General features: G+C 36.9%; 1 protein-coding gene across 1 annotated transcript in view; it reads left to right on the top strand.

The window, feature by feature from the left end:
- The window catches only part of TM9SF2 (transmembrane 9 superfamily member 2), a gene marked incomplete at its 5' end in the record, with an annotated part of 56069 nt that overhangs the window by 16330 nt on the left and 20326 nt on the right, over positions 1 to 19413 (top strand). The window contains 6 exons of the mRNA XM_082675811.1: positions 3181 to 3308; positions 9123 to 9252; positions 12219 to 12343; positions 13243 to 13354; positions 14417 to 14496; positions 15292 to 15400. Coding sequence (XP_082531937.1) covers positions 3181 to 3308; positions 9123 to 9252; positions 12219 to 12343; positions 13243 to 13354; positions 14417 to 14496; positions 15292 to 15400 — 684 coding nt within the window. The remainder of the gene's footprint in view (positions 1 to 3180; positions 3309 to 9122; positions 9253 to 12218; positions 12344 to 13242; positions 13355 to 14416; positions 14497 to 15291; positions 15401 to 19413) is intronic.

The raw sequence follows: 19413 nt of genomic DNA, 5'->3' as shown, positions 1-19413 counted from the left end.
CTAGGCATGCAGGCTTCAGTAGTTGTGGCTCACGGGCTTAGTTGTTCTGCGGCATGTGGGATCTTCCCGGACCGGGGCTCGAACCCGTGTCCCCTGCATTGGCAGGCGGATTCTTAACCACTGCGCCACCAGGGAAGCCCAGGCCTAGTGCTTTTCAGATTTAATTTTGTCCTAGGAGTTGAGGTAAAATAGAAGAACAGAAGGAGTGTTTTAAAATGGACAAAGAATGTGCACCTAACATTTTCCCGGAGTTTTCTAGAATTTTTTAGGATCAAGATTTGTGCTAAAACAAGTTCTTTAAGCCCCAAGCTTAAAGAAACAGAGCAAGCATTTCTTAAGATCAAGGCATAGGTTAACAGAAACATGGGACCAAGATATCAGATTTTTTTCCCCAAGGCAACCATAAATGTATTGATGTATTTTTCAGCATTGATTTCAGTATTGATTCTTTATCCTTTCTTTTCAAAGAATTTTGCCTTCTTTTAGATCTGCAGTAAAAATAATAGTAGCAACAAAACAAAACCCAAATCTGCTTTGCCATTTTATCGATGACTTTTGTTGAGGTCAGGAAAAAAACTGCAAGATATCGTGTGCATTATGTGAAGCTGGAGCCACCTATCATAGGATCATAAAATCTCAAGTCTAACCACTCATATTCACTCATTCAGTCAGTTAACATAACTGCTGAATGTCTTTCACGTGCCTGGCACTGTGGTAGTTGTGGGGTACAGCAGTGAACCAAAAAAGTCTCTGTCCTCATGGACTTGTATTCTGATGGGGAGAAGGAAACAAAACGAATTACTGAAACACATGTGTGTCAGTTGCTGATGAAAGAACTATTGAAGATAAATCAGGGATGGTGGATGGAGAATTTTCAATTTTAAATAGGCCAGAGAAAGTCTTACCTGAGAGGTGAGCAAAAGACTTGAAGCAAGTAAGGGAGTGAGCCATGTGAATTTGTGGGGAGAGGGGAGGATGTGGTGAAGGATGCAGCAAAAGCAAAGGTTCTGAGATGTCGCTCGCCCAGTGTATTCAAGGTACAGAGAAAAATTGGTGCGACTCAAGCAGGTGAGCAAGACAGAGAATAGTGGGAAATGAGGGCAAAGGAGTAATAGGACCACATCATGTAGCCCACTCATCATAGGCCATTGTAAAGACTTTGACCTGTACATCTGGGCAAGATGGTTAGCATTGAAGTGTTTTGGGTAGGGTTAGATTTTAACAGGATCACCAGGACTGTTGTAGAGAGAATGGACCGTGGGAGAGTGAGAAGCCAGGAGGCAAGTTAGGAGTCTCTCACTATCAGTCCTGAAAATATGCATGACTTAATGGTGACTCAGATCATTGGGGTAAGGGTGGGAGTTGTGAAGCGGCCAGCATCTCAGAAACTGGCTGTGTTTTGACGTTGGGACCAACAGTTTGCCGAGAGGTGGGATGTGGGGTGTGGAGTTTCTGTTTTCTAAGATAGGAAAGTCTGGGGGAAGAGCAGGTTTGGAGGGAATGGGGAAGAGTTTGTTTTGACATGACATGAGATGTTTGGTAGGCATACAAGTAGGGATGTTGAGTTAACAGTTGAAAATATGTGTCTGCAGTTTGGAGGAGGGATTCAGCCTAGATACGTGTATTTGAGAACCATTAGTGTATAGTTGGTATTTGAAGCCAGGAATTGATCAACTCCCCAAGGGAGTGGGTAAAAATAGTGAAGAGAAGAATTCCAAGGACCGGGCCTTGGGGCAGTTGGTATTAATGGGTCAGGAAGATGGAGGAGGAGTCAGCAAAGAAGACTTCGTCATAGGGCTGTTAGGAGGGTTACATGAGGTAATAAGCGTTTATTATGATGGATAAGTGTCGTCTTTAGGGTTGCTATTTTCCTTCACAATTGAACACACCGTTGACTTCCTGAGCCCAGTGAGCGTCGGACTGCGGTGTAAGATTTGCTACTTTTGTGGTAACTAATAATGTCTCTTCTCTGCTTTAAGTTTGACACATCCCTCTGATTCCTTAGTATGTATACGTTTGTTTTTTTCATTTCCCGGTCTTTTAGATGGAACCTATAAGGTTCATATAAAATTTAAACTATTAAATATTTACATAAATATTGCGGTATTCACAGAAATAGCAACGCCTTGAGAACGAAACTATTGGCTGACAGGTGGCAGCAGTGAACTACACTTGAAACATTGGTTTGTCAGATGATGTACAATAACTGGTTTAGGGATTTTAATAAATAATGTATAAAAGAATGGACTACTCTGAAGTGAAACATATGCAAGTTGGGTTTTTTTTTTACTCCCTGTAATAAAGTTTGAATTTATTAAAAGGTGTATTGGACTATATATAGTTACATTATGGAGTATATATAATTAGTTTAATAAATTATAGCCTTAAGAAAACTAGGAAATGGATTTTTTAAATTAAGACATAAATAGGCCCTGGTAAAGTAAACCTACGTTATATAATATGTTGTGAATAATATAATGTGTGTGTTTTCATGCTCATGAAATAAGTCCTAGACTCCAGAATTGGAGGACTCCTTAGTTTTTAAACTTTGGTTTAAAAAATTATCAATTTTTGTTTCAACTTTGTTATTACATAGCATCCTAAAAATTGACAATCTTTTCAAATGTGAGTAAAAAGAATCACATTTATTCTGATTCTAGACATCCAGATTTAACTTTTTCTTGTGTCATCACAGTCTGTGTTGTTCACTGCTGAACCTCCATCACCTGGTGCATAGGAGACACTTAACAAATATCCACTGAATGAATAATACATAGACATAAAACCTTACCTGTTTATTAATAGGAAGCCTTCAAATCCGTAATTTCCAAAACATTATCAGGGGACATTATTATGGAGATACTGATGTTGTTTTGTTCTATGTGTGGGTATTTTCCCCTCCTAGGACTCACTTATATTTAAGAGATGGGTTGGTTGAAATTATCAAAAATAAAAATAAAAACTGTTACTTAGAAAAATTGATGACTTAGTGTTTTAGAGAAACAGAATAAGATTGAAATTTAAATCTGCTTGATCTGTGGGGAATTTCTATATGTTTATTATCAATATTAATGCACTTAAGTAATTTAAGGAGACCAGTGCTTTTACTCTATTTATGTTACAGGCATGAAGGACCTGGATATTTTTTCTTAATTTGCTTTCCACTTTATTTTAATACAGTTTACATTTAATAAGGAGGAGACCTGTAAGCTTGTTTGTACAAAAACATACCATACAGAGAAAGCTGAAGACAAACAAAAGTTAGAATTCTTGAAAAAAAGCATGTTACTGAATTATCAACATCACTGGTAAGACGTGGAGATTTGGGATTTTGGGCTTTTTCCTTTTCAAGAAGAAACCTCTGTTTCATTGAATGTGTAAATACTTCATTGATTCTATAAAAATAGCAAATAAATTTATTTCCTTTTTTTGTTATTAGTAATATGAAGTAGTGACTTTTATTTGCCAGAGGATTACTAAGGTTGACAGCTTAAAGTATCATCATTTTCTGCACTTAGATTATTGTAATATCTGGTACTTGTTTAGGTACACAGACCTGTTTCCTAGAGCACTTCTTTTATTCATACATAGTTAAAAGGAGCATATTTGTGCTTTGGGAAAGGACCTGGATCAGTCTTCTGGAAAAATACTGTTATTTTGTACTTGCAGGCCGTGAAAAAGATCATAGGAAAACAAAATTTAACTTTCATTTGATATTTGAGAAATAGCATCTACTTCCAATAAAAATACTTATAATTTGTGTAATCTGTTTTTTATTTTATAAACATGACGTAACATTAACAATGTTTTTACCAGTTTGCATTATAATCAAAAAGCATTAAAAAATTTTTTTTTTGCTTCCCCAGGAGTATTTACTTACTATACAATATTCAAACAGTATTAAAAAAGGGTCTCAAAAACCCAACTTTTTAAATATAACCAATTGTTATTCTTCCAGATAATTTTGCCAACAAATGCCTGTATTCTCTGGTGGTCATGGTTTACATATGTTTTGCCTCTTCCAAAAAGTGTAAGGTGCTGGAGGTGGTGAACAGGAAGACTATTTTTGTAGACTTCCTCTTGAATGTTTGTCCTGTCACTATCTCAGACCCGTTTGCCCTCACTCAGGGAGGTGAGAACCATTGATTTCAGTTTGGACATGACCAGATCCTGTGGCTCAGTAGGATTGTTGGAACCTCTCATTCCCTCTTGCCTCCTTGGTTTCTCCCCATCCTCGTAGAACAAAAAAGTCCTAGAGAGGGGCAACCCTGGGTCACATGCCCATTCATGAACGAGTCTGTGATTAGGGTGATTCACTCTGATTGGCTAGACCTGGGTAAAATACAACTGAACCACATAGAAATGAGTCTCCCATAGCAGGGCTCTGTTAGAAGGAAGGAAACGTACCTGTTACACTTGCGTCAGCTTCTTTCTCATCTGACCCTCAGTGCTAACAGGAACTTGAAAGTCTCCTCCATGTCTTCATTTCTTTGGTTTCTGGTAAGCCAAGAGCTTTTTTCCTGTAAGCTACTGTGAGAATACTACTTAATTGCTGAGTTAATGTAACTCAGGATACATTTCTCATTCATCAGTAATTGAAAAGTTTCCCTTGGTGTTTTCTCTTTGCTTAAAATTGTCCTTTCCAGCCTTCAAAATCATATTTAAGGCTCAGTCCTTATGAGCCTTAAGGCTCATTTTCACCCCTTCTACCTCCATTTACTCTGACAGCTGTCCATTTGTTGACTGAATGAAAGAATGACTCTTTAGGTCACTATGGGTGATTTTTTTTTTTTAACTTATTTATTTTTGCTGTGTTGCGTCTTCGTTTCTGTGCGAGGGCTTTCTCTAGTTGTGGCAAGCGGGGGCCCCTCTTCATTGCGGTGCACGGGCCTCTCACTATCGCGGCCTCTTTTGTTGCGGAGCACAGGCTCCAGACGTGCAGGCTCAGTAGTTGTGGCTCACGGGCCTAGTTGCTCCGCGGCATGTGGGATCCTCCCAGACCAGGGCTCGAACCCGTGTCCCCTGCATTAGCAGGCAGATTCTCAACCACTGAGCCACCAGGGAAGCCCACTATGGGTGATTTTTAGCTTTCTCTTCTACCCTCTGTTCTTAGAATCCTGTTTAGAGTCTTCCTCTTAAAGATAACAGAAGCACCTCTTCTTCAGTAGATTCCTGACAATAAAGTACTTAGAAATATTTTTAACTTATTTATGATGCAATTAACATAGGTACTGTTTTGATCCCAAGATGCTTAATAACAAGAAGAATAATTTAAAATAGTTGCAAACTTAAACAATTCTGCCTAAAAAAATAAACTGGAACAATGCTGGTGGATAGTGATTTTTGTAGTTGAATCAGAAAAGTTTATTATTTCAGGTCTGAATCCATTAACAAAAACTCTAAGCCATATCACAGATATACAGTCTGGTAATTCTAGGCAATGGGCTTTAGTCCTTAAATCAGTTCATTACACATTTAGAAAATATTTGATTCATATTGATGCATTTACGTGAACCATTAGTTGAGTATATTTCTGTCCTTGGCTGACTTCAGACATTTTTACTATGTAATTTGATTTTAAGCATAGATAGCAGAGTTGACAGAGATGAAATAGCAGGAACCCTTAGAAATATGAAAGATTATACAAAGTGTTTTCTACTACCCTCAACTTCTTTAATCCTGCTCCCCAGAGGTAGCACTATTATTTCTCCTGTATGTTTCCAGATTTTTTTAATATAAATTTATTTATTTATTTTTGGCTGTGTTGGGTCTTTGTTGCTGTGCACAAGCTTTCTTTAGTTGTGGTGAGTGGGGGCTACTCTTTGTTGCGGTGCGCGGGCTTCTCATTGTCGTGGCTTCTTGTTGTGAGGCACGGGCTCTAGGCGCGCAGGCTTCAGTAGTTGTGGCACGTGGGCTCAGTAGTTGTGGCTTGCGGGCTCTAGAGCTCAGGCTCAGTAGTTGTAGCACGCGGGCTTTGTTGCTCCGTGGCATGTGGGATCTTCCCAGGCCAGGGCTCGAACCCATGTCCCTTGCATTGGCAGGCAGATTCTTAACCACTGCGCCACCAGGGAAAGCCCTGTTTCCAGATTTCTATGCACATGTAGGTATATAAAAGAGTATGTACCGGGCTTCCCTGGTGGCGCAGTGGTTGAGAGTCCGCCTGCCAATGCAGGGGACATGGGTTCGTGCCCCGGTCCAGGAAGATCCCACATGCCGCCGAGCGGCTGGGCCCGTGGGCCATGGCTGCTAAGCCTGTGCGTCTGGAGCCTGTGCTCCGCAACGGGAGAGGCCACAACAGTGAGAGGCCCACGTACCGCAAAAAAAAAAAGAGTATGTACCTTTTAAAATAACAATGGAATTATTGTACACATTGTTCTGAAATTGATCACTTTGTTTAAGAAAATATGGGCATTTTTCCATGTAAAGCACATCTATAGATCTATATCTACTTCATTCTTTTTGTAATTGTATACCATTCCATCACATGAATGAACTGTAGTTCTTCCCCCATAGCACTTTAACCACACTACCTTCTGAACAAATAAAATGACTGATTATTAGTTAGTGCACCAACTCATTGTTCTCATTATAGAGAACAGTCAGTTAATTAACAGTAGTTAATTTTTATATCTAAATTGATGAATACTTTCAATTCTTATTTGGGACTTTAGAATGTAATTTGAGGATCTTCTTGGCTTACTCTGTGAATAACGTTAAACTACTTCTTGATTCTTGAGACTGACTGATTTTTTTTTTATATAAATTTATTTACTTATTGATTTTTGGCTGCTTTGGGTCTTCATTGCTGCACACAGGCTTTCTCTAGTTGCGGCAAGCAGGAGCTACCCTTCGCTGCAGTGCGCAGGCTTCCCATTGCAGTGGCTTCTTTCTTGTTGCTGAGCATGGACTCTAGGTACATGGGCTTCAGTAGTTGTGGCTCACGGGCTTAGTTGCTCCGCGGCGTGTGGGATCTTCCCGGACCAGGGCTCGAACCTGTGTCCCCTGCATTGACAGGCAGATTCTTAACCATTGCACCACCAGGGAAGTCCCCTGACTAATGTTTTGATACCAGCAGCAGACACTTGAATTCCCTCTACTCTACAAGTTTTGTGATTATACTTTTTGCCTAAGTTTCCACATCTTTGTGACATTTTATTTATAAAAGTGTAATTTATTTAGCTAGTTATCAAAGTACTTAAATTTTTTTAGTACCATAAAACCACCAGACTCTGGCTTATTGGACAGAGAGGGGTCTTTGAAGATATTTTAGTCTAGTGAGTGCCAATCTTGGATCCCGTAGGCTGGCAAAGGGGAATGATGTGCTATTTTCAAAAATTCAAAACCCCAGTTAGATAGTGTAAATTAACTTATATTAAAACTATGAAAAAAAATAAAAATAAATAAATTTTAAAAACTATGTAGAATAACCTAAATACCAAGTTTCTTTGCTTTTGGCTGCACTTTTTTTATTTTTTTGAGTGTACTGTGGCAACATGGGTTATTCCATTCTCATCAGAAACTCTAGAAATTAATTTATTGGGAAAATTGATTTATTAATAAATGAAGCTTGACTGCCAGAAGTGTTTCAGATGGAGCCCATGAGGGTAGAGGGAAATAATGGAAGGCAGTCCTTAATGGTAAAAAATTGGGGCCAGTCATTCGACCTTTAACCTTTTGAGTCCTCTTCTTTTACTCTTTTTCACTATATCAGATTGAAAATAGAATTTTTAAATATTTTTGGTGTTATGAATTTCAATAGCTACTACTTCCCAACTTAGCAAGGCAGTAATTGAAAATTATATTCTTTAAGTTTTCTTACATTTATTTCCAAGGGTTTGTTGGGTTTTGTTTGTTTCCAGCCAGGCAAAGGTTATGTCAAGGCATTATATAAATGATAAATTTAGGATGTTCACCTTTAAAAAAAACCCTAAATTGCCCCTTAATTCTCATTTTGTAACTAGCACTGTAATTTTATGTAGTACTCTCTCTGATAGTGTAAAGATATTACAATTAATATATTGCTCTTTTATATTCATTGACTGAACTTCATTGTCTATCTAAAAAATTAAAGCAATTAACTGATTCTTGAGGCCTCCAAAAAATCTGAATTATTTATATTATATAGCATGGTTTTCATGCTTCTGATATTTTGGTATTTTCCTGGGAACTACTAGCCTGCTGGCTATAATAATAATAAACTTAATAGTGTAGGTGATTCTAAAATTTAGTATATTGGGTACTATTAAATAGCATTTAAGTGTGACGAGACATGTTTTATTAGGTCATTAACGTACACCCTGGGTGAATACAGAATCATAATTTTACTTCCTAAGGCATACATTAATTCACAAATAAAACATGCCCTGGAGTGTTGTCTTATGACTGTAATACAGCTAGTATATTTTTAGTAATTTTAAAAATTTGTATCCTGTGATGCGTTTTGGGCATAGGAGACCCTATGCTTGCACTTTAATGTAATTATACAGGACTACAAAATTTTACTCTTTATTTTTATCCTTTTTTTAAAAAAAGTTTTTTCACTATAGAACTTGAAAGATTTATTTCTCTAACTTTATAGCAGCATTTCTTTTAGACATAAGTTGGATTTACACGGTTTTAATAGATGATACTATTATTTTCACTTTTTCGCGTGGCCCTTCAGTTGAATATTTCCCTATATCTTGGCAGTTATATTCTTCTCCTTTTTATTGAATTACCTGAGTAATAAAAGACGTTTGTTTCTATACTATTCCATAAACTGTTCCCAAGGAACTAAATATATTGCTTTGCACCTATTTAGAGCTGTTGAGTGTTCGCTGAAGGTAAATTATCCTTAGGTGTCTAGATAATGGTATTGTTATATTAGCGATCGCAGTAAATTAATTTATTTACTCCTTTTCAAAGAAGGTGTAGAGATTTTTTTTCCCACTACAGTGTGTCAGATATTGGCACAATACTATTACTTATGAAGTACCACATTTTATCAAAATTCTTTGATTGTAGTTTTGACACCTTAAGGCATTTTTAGACATTTACATTTTACAAAGTGTTGACACAGATTTGGGAAGTAATTCTTAGTCATGTTTGGTGGTTTCTAACTTGACTTTTATTTCTGTGCATAGGATTGTGGATAATATGCCGGTAACATGGTGTTATGATGTTGAAGATGGTCAGAGGTTCTGTAATCCTGGATTTCCTATTGGCTGTTACATTACAGATAAAGGCCATGCAAAAGATGCCTGTGTTATTAATGTAAGTTTGTGATAAACTAACTCTATGCTATTTTTTAAAATATGGCTCTTTGGTAGAAGGAGTCAATCTTTATCTGGACAAAAATTGTTATATTCATTGAATGAGTGCAGTTCAGATGTTCTGAAGGACAACTACTCTGTCCTTTTTTTTATTTTTTTGACTGTGATGTGCAGGTTGCAGAATCTTAGCTCCCCGACCAGGGATTGAACCCGGGCTGCTGCAGTGAAAGCGCTGAGTCCTAACCACTGGACCACCAGGGAATTCCCATACCTAGTCTTTAAATTTAAGCCAGATTAACAATTTATAACTCTAGAACTAAAATAATTCAGATTCAGTTTAACATTTACTGGCAGTGTCTCTTATATGCTAAACACTATGCTATGGGCTAGGACTTTGTATGTTCTGACTCTGTTAAAAGTTAAATTCATAAATCTTACATATTAAAAAAAGGTTCATGGTTGACTGCCAAAAAGACATCATAATAAGTCCATGAAATTTGTATTGCAAATTTAAGTCCATAGAATATTGTATTGTAAAAGTTTGATATTATACCTTTTTAAAAAGGTATCAATCTTTGAGGCCATTCTTTTACAATTTAAAAAATAAAATAATAAAGTGAAGACATTAATTTAGAAAGTAATCAAAATTATTGGGGATATATATTAAATTTTGTATAATGAAGTCAACCTGATTTAATCTCTTAATGAATATGACCTGGTAGTAGAAGTTAGCATGAGCTTGATCATGAAACTGGTTATTTGGTTAATGCTTTTGTGAGAGTTGACCAAGGACTCTTGAATAATTTAGGTTATTGGTTTATTCTGAAGTTTTAAACTTCTGTGGAGGAAAAGTGTTAAAATGTGTAACATTTAGCATGCTCATAACATATAATATTTAAAATTTTATTTGTTTTATTTTCTAAGGGAAAAGCTAGACAATAAGAGATGTCTTGTCAGGTACTTTTAAAGTTTTATGTAAAAATTAAAACTTTAAAGAAGTGTAATTTGTACCTCTGCCAGTTAGTTTTGGCTTATAAAGAGTTTAAGCTTATGGAGGCATAACTCTCCCAGACTTCAGACAATACTACAAAGCTACAAAAATCCAAACAGCATGGTATTGGCAGAAAAACAGAAATATGAATCAGTGGAACAGAATAGAGAGCCTAGAAATAAACCCACACACAACTATGGTCAATTAATATTCAACCAAGAGGCAGGAATATGCAATGGAGAAAAGACAATCTCTTTAGCAAGTGGTGCTGGGAAAGCTAGACAGCCACATGTAAATCAGTGAACTTAGAACTCTCCCTCACACCATACACAAAAATAAACTCAAAGTGGCTTAAAGACTTTATAAGACATGACACCATAAAACTCCTAGACGAGAACATAGGCAAAACATTTTCTGACATGTTTTCTCATGTAGTAATGTTTTCTTAGGTCAGTCTTCCAAGGCAATAGAAGTAAAAGCAAAAATAAACAAATGGGACCTAATCAAACTTATAAGCTTTTGCACAGCAAAGGAAACCATAAGCAAAATGAAAAGACAGTCTACAGATTGGGAGAAGATATTTGCAAATGATGCAGCTGACAAGGGCTTAATTTCCAAAATATACGAACAGCTCATACAACTCAACAACAACAAAAAACAAACCAATCAAAAAAATGGCCTGAAGACGTAAATAGACATTTCTCCACAGAAGACATACCGATGGCTAGTAGGCACGTGAAAAGATGTTTAACATCACTGGTTATTAGAGAAATGAGAATCAAAATACTACAATGAGGTATCACTTCATAACGGTCAGAATGGCCATCATCAAAAAGTCTACAAATAATAAATGCTGGACAGGGTGTGGAGAAAAGAGAACCCTCCTACACTGTTGCTGGGAATGTAAGTTGGTGCAGCCACTATGGAAGACAGTATGGAAGTTCCTTAAGAAACTAAAAATAGAGTTACCATATGATCCAGCAATCCCACTCCTGGGCGTGTATCTGCAAAAGATAAAAACACTAATTCAAAAAGATCCATGCACCCCAATATTCATAGCAGCACTATTTATAATAGCCAAGACATGGAAGCAACCTAAATGTCCATTAGCAGATGAGTGGATAAAGAAGATGTGGTATATACACACACACAATGGAACATTACTCAGCCATAGAAAGGAATGAGATAATACCTCTTGCAGCAACATGGTTGGACCTAGAGATTATCATACTAAGTGAAGTGCATCAGACAGAGAAAGACAAATATATGATATCACTTATATGTGGGATCTAAAAAAATGATACAAATGAACTTATTTACAAAATAGAAACAGATTCACAGACATAGAAAACAAACTTATGGTTACCAAAGGGGAAGAGGGGGGGAGGATAAATTAGGAGTTTTGGATTAGTTGATACAAACTACTATAAATAAAATATAAACAAGGTTGTACTGTATAGCACAGGGAACTATATTCAATATCTTGTAATAACCTACAGTGGAAAAGAATATATATATATATATATATAACTGAATCACTTTGCTGTACGCCAGGAACTAGCACAGCATTGTACTTCTATTAAAAACTATACTTCAGGGCTTCCCTGGTGGCGCAGTGGTTGAGAGTCCGCCTGCCGATGCAGGGGACACGGGTTCGTGCCCCGGTCCAGGAAGATCCCACATGCCGCGGAGCTGCTAGGCCCGTGAGCCATGGCCGCTGAGCCTGCACATCCGGAGCCTGTGCTCCGCAACGGGAGAGGCCACAACAGTGAGAGGCCCGCGTACCGCAAAAAAAACAAACAAACAAACAACTACAATTTAAAAAAAAAAGTTAAAACTTACACATTTTTATGGGGAAGGATTAAAATTCTGTCCAAGTTCAAATTTTCTTACTTGTTTTGGCTTATTTTAAAATTTTATATTTCGACACTTTTATAGCCAGTTTTCTACCACTAACTTTAAGTTCTGCTCCACAGTCAGAATTCCATGAAAGAGATACATTTTACATCTTTAACCATGTTGATATCAAAATATACTACCATGTTGTTGAAACTGGATCCATGGGAGCAAGATTAGTGGCTGCTAAACTTGAACCAAAAAGGTAATTATACAATAGATAAAAATAAATAACTGTAAGTGAAATTTAGACCCAAAGAATAAATATTTTGGGACCAATTAACTTTTTCCTTAATCAGTATTCTGGCGTATAATTTGGTGTTTTAATTGATTTTACTAAAACTTCCTTTAGCATGGTTTGTTATTGAGTTATGGGTTTCCCAGAGAAACCATACAAATATTTATTTTCCTGTCATGGTAAGTAGCCAGGGTGCCTTTTTGTTTTGTTTTTCAGTCAGTTTTTGACAGCTTTTCTATGTCAGCTTGGAATGGAGAACATAAGTGGTTAGGACCATGTTCCCTTCTACAGTGGAAAAGCATTACCTCAGATATTTGCGGCTTTCAGAGGCCCAAATGAGCTGATTAGTGTGTCATTTTGAAAGTCTCCATGCAGTGTTAGATGCCAGTATGTGATAAGTCATTGAAAGGGCATCTCTTCAAATTGTCAGCTTTTTTAGTGTGAAAGTACTCCTCAGTTATTTGTGAGATGCTTCTTTGATTGAGTATTCTTTTCTTTCCATGACTCCCCACTCCCCCACCCAACTGATATAGCCATTTTCTTGTGCCACTAGTGGTAAAGCAATGCATGCCGTAACAGGATGGCAGTTAATTTAAACTCCATCAGTGTTTGTTTTGATTTCTTTAAAGATTATTTAATGCTCTTCAAGTAATGTTTTCCAAAGTTTGGTTCTTATTTTGAGTAACAATTTTGTACACTTATAACTAAGCCATTTATTTATATGAAGTAAATATTTGTACTATTCAGTGTGATATGAATCACTTTTGACTATCAGCAGCATTGTGAAATACGTACAAAATCTCTAACCTTACTCCATTTAAAAAAACTATTTTATCAGCATCTTGCCAAAATGTTTCTTCCCACAGCTTCAAGCACACCCATATAGATAAAACAGACTGCTCTGGACCCCCCATGGATATAAGTAACAAGGCTTCTGGGGAGATCAGAATTGCCTATACTTATTCTGTTAGCTTCCAGGTGAGTGTGATTTTTATCTTTAGTATAACTCAGAAATTGATTTTAAATTCATATTACTTAAACTAATTAAAAATATGATTAGCTTGTCAAATAGATAAGCTTTTAATGAGTTAATTTTTGGAATAGTTTGTCAGTGCACCAGGCAACATAATTGCCCCCGAAACTAAGTCTTCGTTTAAATAAGAAGTATGGGGAATTGGAGAACTGAGCCTGATTAAAAGTGTTAAGCCATAGGAGATACAAACAAGGCAAAAGGTAGAAATGAGGCATGAAGGATGGTATGAAAGTGTCAAAGATATGCAACAAGCATTTGGGCAAACAACACCATTTTTAAAATCAGGATTTGAGTGTAAGCTTAAATGGAGAGTTTCCTGATGGTAGATAATCTATATAGGTTCTTAGGTAATTCAGGGGAGTGTTTTCTTAGGAGGAAAGTAAAAGTTCATTTTATGAGAATCTTGGGCAATATTCCACCTCTATTTTTAATAAACTATCTTGGCAATCCAATGTAGTTGTGACGTTTACTGTCCCTACCTAAATAGTGTGTAATTTTGCAAGCCTGGTGCAGTAAATTGTATATATTTCTTTCTAGGTATTAAGAGCTCAGTGTGGGTGACACCTGCCAGATGCTCAGGTACCTAGGTTATGACTCTGGTCTGGTTAGATGTCTCATAGGTATAGATAGATAGCATCAAAGAGAATAAAGAATAAGCTATTCCACTCAATTTTCTGAAAATAATTAAATACTCTAAAGCTCTAAATCTTGACATTTAAAATAAGCCTTTGCTAATTAAGATTTAAAGTAAGACTTTAAAAAAAATACAAGTAAGTAGATACTTTTAGGAACTCTTATATTTTATTTACTGCTTAATTTTATCCTAATTTTCCTGAGACTTGAGTAAATCTAGGTCCATAAGTCTCATGACTAACCCAAGTTATGATAATGAGGAATTGTATCTATTGACTAGAATGTTAAGCTGTGAATGGAAATTTTTGGATTCCTAATACGCTTCATTGGCAAATTCTTATTTAAAGAGTGTGTGTGTTTTTAAATCCCTCTAGGAAGATAAGAATATCAGATGGGCATCTAGATGGGACTACATTCTGGAATCTATGCCTCATACCCACATTCAGTGGTTTAGGTAAGAGTATAGAATTAATCTTCTTTATGCTCTGTCCTTATTTTATTCTCTGTCCCTTTGAACATCCCATTCACTCTGATTCTCCAGTTATTCAGAACGCTGGGCTTTTGAATTAGATAGACTTGGATTCAGTCCTGGCTTTTAGTCACTGGTTGTGAGTCAGGCTAGATCACCCAGTTTCTCAGAGTACATTTCTTTATCTAGAAATAACCTGTCTCATGGGACTATTCTGAGGATTGAAGGAGGTAATGAAACAGAGCATTTGAGCACCTTACCAGGCACGGAAGAGGGCTCAGTAGACAAGCCACTGCGGCTGTTACGACTGTTTATTATTATTATTATTCTCTAAGCATGACTCAAAACTTTTATCTAGAGAGCTGTTCATGGTGCCGTCGCTCTCCTTTTCCTACTTTACTGACTAATCTTTTTTGATACTCATTAATTTACTGAGTAACTGTTTTTCAGTAGATTTCTTGAGGGTACAGACCAGTCCATTGTTGATCCTTGCAGCTTATGTTGCCCTAATTTGGGCACAGTAGTTATTAATGTTGACCGTGGAGAAAAAAAATTCTAGTTCTCAACAGACCACAAAATTATATTATGATAAGTACATACAGTTATGTATCCACTAGAAGGCCGTGCAGCAGAACACAGTTCATTGAATTTGTTGGATTTTAGGTCAAGTTTTTAATTTGATTAATGCTGTTTTAATGTTACTCAATAAATAGTTTTTAAAGAGTTTTGCTGTTCCAAAGATTAAGCTGTAGATTAATCCTAACATGCTTATTTCTGCAGCATCATGAATTCCTTGGTCATTGTCCTCTTCTTGTCTGGAATGGTGGCTATGATTATGCTACGGACGCTGCATAAAGATATTGCCAGATATAATCAGATGGATTCTACGGTGAGTGAAACATCTGAACTGTTCTTTGGTCTGCCGAGGATAGTCTTTATTTTTTCTTTGGAAAAAATTTAAATAATAGCTTTAGACAGAATCTGCTTTTAAAACATTCTTCTCAAAAGTTACCCTGAATTCACATTTTCAAATAAGAAAATGATCCTTAAGGATTGGTTTTCTGTAGAAATTTAGTGACCGCAGCTCTCAGAGCTGAACTGTTCACAGCCTCATCTGCATCAGTAGAGGTTGCAGAAAGGGTGCAGGTGCACAGCTCCAGCTCTGCCCTCTTTTCACTTACGTGCCATCAACTCTGTCAGAGTCTCTATTTCCAGCAGACATTCCGTTTGTGAAACAGCAAAGTTGAGTAGAATAGCTCCCAAGCAATTTTTGTATGTGTGTATGTTTAATTTTTAAAAATTAATTTTAACTGAGTTTTTATCATTTCAACCTTTTGGTGGATTCAAAGTAATTAATGCCTCAACTTCATCTATTTGCATTTTAAGTTCCATAATGTTTTACATTTTATACTTTTTAATTTCCTAGCAGCTCTTTAACAAAATTTCCACAAGAATCACTACTTGTAATGAATACATAAAACTCAGATTTTCATTGTTTTCTCTTCCCCAGCTTCTTAGCTCCCCCCATCTCTCTTTTTCTAATTAGAAAAAAAGAACATATTAATGTTTAGAAGCTTTTTAGCACTTGAACTCCACAGTTGCTTTTCCATGATTTTATTGGTTGTATGCCTTATTAAATATTTGATTAAAATAATTTCACAATACTCTGTTCATAATTGACAATTCCAAATAATTGCTGAGTTAATGGAATTTTTTTCTTTATTTGTACAGAGGTGGCCTTGGGGTACAGGCCAGGAAACCCTATTTCCAGTCTTGCTCCCATTCTTTCCCTCCTGCCAGTCTCTTATCATAGCCATCAGAGCGTATCTGTTCAGGGTCATTTCACTCCCAATGACAGCCCTCCAGTGACTTCCACTGCACTCAGTGAAGCCATAGTCTTTACAGTGGCCCATAAGGCTCTGCAGTAGCTCTTGGAGCTCTGCTCCAGCCATGCTGGTTGCCTTGCTGTTCCTCAGACACCTCAGGCGGGTTCCCATTTCCAGGCCTTTACAGTTACTTTTCTGTCTTCCTCAAGTGTTCATCCCTCAGAGAGCTCCCTCACGTGCTTCTGGTCTTCACTGAGACATGATCTTCCTGGTGAGACCTTCCTCACCATCCCATTAAAATTACATCCTCTCCACCCACACCCCACATCCATACTTCTTATCACCATCTAGAGTACTATATATTTTACTTATTTTGTTTATTGTCTGCCTTTCCAATGAGAAGGTGTACTCATGAGAAGAGGAATTTTTCTGTTATACTCACTGTAGTACCTCTGGTGTTTTAAACAGTGCCAAGCATATAGTTGGTGATAACAGATATTTGTTGAATGAATGAATAAACAAATTAGCCCTTGATGTACCAGACTTGATTCATTGCTGGGCTTATGATAGGTTAAAAAAAAAGAAAAAAAAGGTATCCAAGGACTCCCCCAGATCCACCCCATCCCCCCAAATTGAGTGAGGCCACAGCAGGAAGCAGTACAAGCATGAGAAGTTGAAGTTCTCCTTTGGGCCCGTGCTCATATCAAGTTTTTAACCAATTGGGACATTAAACCTTGGGTCATGGTGAACCTTGATCTCCTATGTATTAAGCCTGGATTCTTGAAGGGGGGCAAAATGGTTCTAGGTTAGTAAATGCCTTCTGATTCTCAGCAGAATCGAGTAGAAATACTCTGAAGGAGTCTCTCAAATTTGGATTTGCAAGATTCCCCCCATTTAAGGTCAATAAAGTATGATCTATTCATCAGAAATTCACAAAAATTTACAATAAACAACAAATTTACACCAGGTCCCAAAGATTTCAGACATTAAGATTATTAATGACAGAGTATAAGATATATGAAAAAGTAACAGCTACGATTTTCCAGCACAGATGAAAGATAAGAATCCATAGATAAAGGATACACAGTATATCCAAGGAATAAATAAAATGAAATCCACACCTAGATCAACTGGCCAAAACCACAGAACACCATAGAAAAGAGATCTTAGAATCAGCCAGAGGGGAAAAAGAGTGAACATCTGCAAAGGAAAAACAATTAAATTGGCCATGGAAGCTCAAAACATAATATTTTTAAATTGGTAGTGAGAGAAATTAACTATTTACATAGAATCATGTACTCAGAGATGCTGTCTTTCAAAAATGAAGGTGAAATACCTTTTTCAGACTAACAAAACCAGTTGACCACAAACACACCTTCACTTGAAGGAATGTCTGTAGAAATACTTGAGTAGTCAATCAGTCTGTCAGACCTGAAGGAATTACTATAGAAATACTTTAGTAGAAAATAAATAAATAACAATCCTAAAGAGAGATTTAGGAGGATTGGTGAAGAAATTCCAAGTAAATATTTTCTATATATAATAATAATGAGTCTAAATTTGGAGGTTAACAAAAGTGTATCAACAAAGAAAAAATAGATTTGATGAATAGTTTTGGATAAGGGGGGGTGGCCATCTAGAAAAAAAATAAGGTAGATTCCAACTTTATTGCTTATATTGAAATGATTAATGATCTAAATGAAAATGTGAAACTATAAAATACTAGAATGTTAGTTTTTAAATCTTGTCTACTGCTCGCAAAGATAGAAATTTGAGTGGGAATTTGGGGGAGGGATACAGATGTACCCTGGATGAAATGTTAAGTGAGGAGGCTGAAAAAATACCAGGGACCAAATTTTGAAGGACTTCTAAGCTGTGCATTCTGAAGGTCATTGAGAAGCTGTTGAAGAATATTAAACAGCAGTGACGTGGCCAGATTCATGTTTCAGGAAAATCACTTTGAACATTATGTGGAGAATCGTTTGGAGCCGGGCAATATTGGAGGCACAGAGACCAGTCAAGAGACTGTTAGAGAGTTCCCAGAGATAGGGGATGGTGGCAGGGAAGAAGTAGGGAAGTGGGCAGATAGATACAGAGGGTGTTCAGGAGGTGGGATGGAATGCTGATCGACCAGTTGACTGTGGAGAGGGTGGAAGAGGGAGAGAAGCCAGTGAATGACCCCACGTTTCTGATCTGAACCCCTGATTAGTTAAAAGGATCTTTCTGGTTCTGTATTGAGAATCAACTGAATGGAGACAAGGGCAGAAACACAGACTAGTTTAATGAATTCCGTGAGAGCCAGGTAAGAAGGGATGGTTTGAACCAGGGGCTAGTGGTGGATCCTGTGGATATATTTTAGAGCTAGAACTGTAAGAATTGTTAAAGGATTGTATGTGAAGTGTGAAAAAAGTAAAAGGAGGCATCAAGGATGACTCTAAGGTTTTGGGGATTGAGCAGCTGGAAGGATAGAGCTTTTATCTACTGAGGGAGAGTGCAGGTAGAGCAGGTAGAGGTGGGGAGAGAGAATCAGTTCCACTGTGGATAATTCTGTTCAAGGTGTCCATTAAACAACCCAGTGGAGCTGTTGATTAGGCAGGTGTGTATGTGTGTCTGGAGATAGGGGAGCAGTTTGGGCTGGTGACACAAGCTTATTAATATTTTCACAGCCAAGCCTACTATACAAGCAAAGTAGCTATGAGACCTAATACCATTTGCTTGTTTTGGGGATTAGTAAGTGTAGGTTAAGAAGACTATAGAGTATGACTTAAAATCGCCATCAAATTGGATCATAAAGCTTGACTTATTAGACTAGAAGTAGGTATCACATTATCTTTGTATTACTTTTTAAAGTTTCTCAGTAACTATATTTATAGACCTTAACACACAACATTCCTTTCAAAATAATTCAAGAAAGCTATATAAAGCTCCATGAGTCAAGCTTTATACTTCAAAACTGAAATAAATATTAACATTTGTAAGGTTTTTTTTTTAGATTTCCATATCCGCATATTCAACAGTGAACAAACTGTCTAGTTTTCTTGGTGATACCACATGGCACATAAACGAATTTATTCCC

This window comes from Grampus griseus (assembly GCF_964374135.1).
Source record: "Grampus griseus genome assembly, chromosome: 18".
Lineage (NCBI taxonomy): Eukaryota > Metazoa > Chordata > Mammalia > Artiodactyla > Delphinidae > Grampus > Grampus griseus.
Note: the sequence above shows the minus strand (reverse complement) of the source record. Positions and strands in the feature narration are given on the sequence as shown.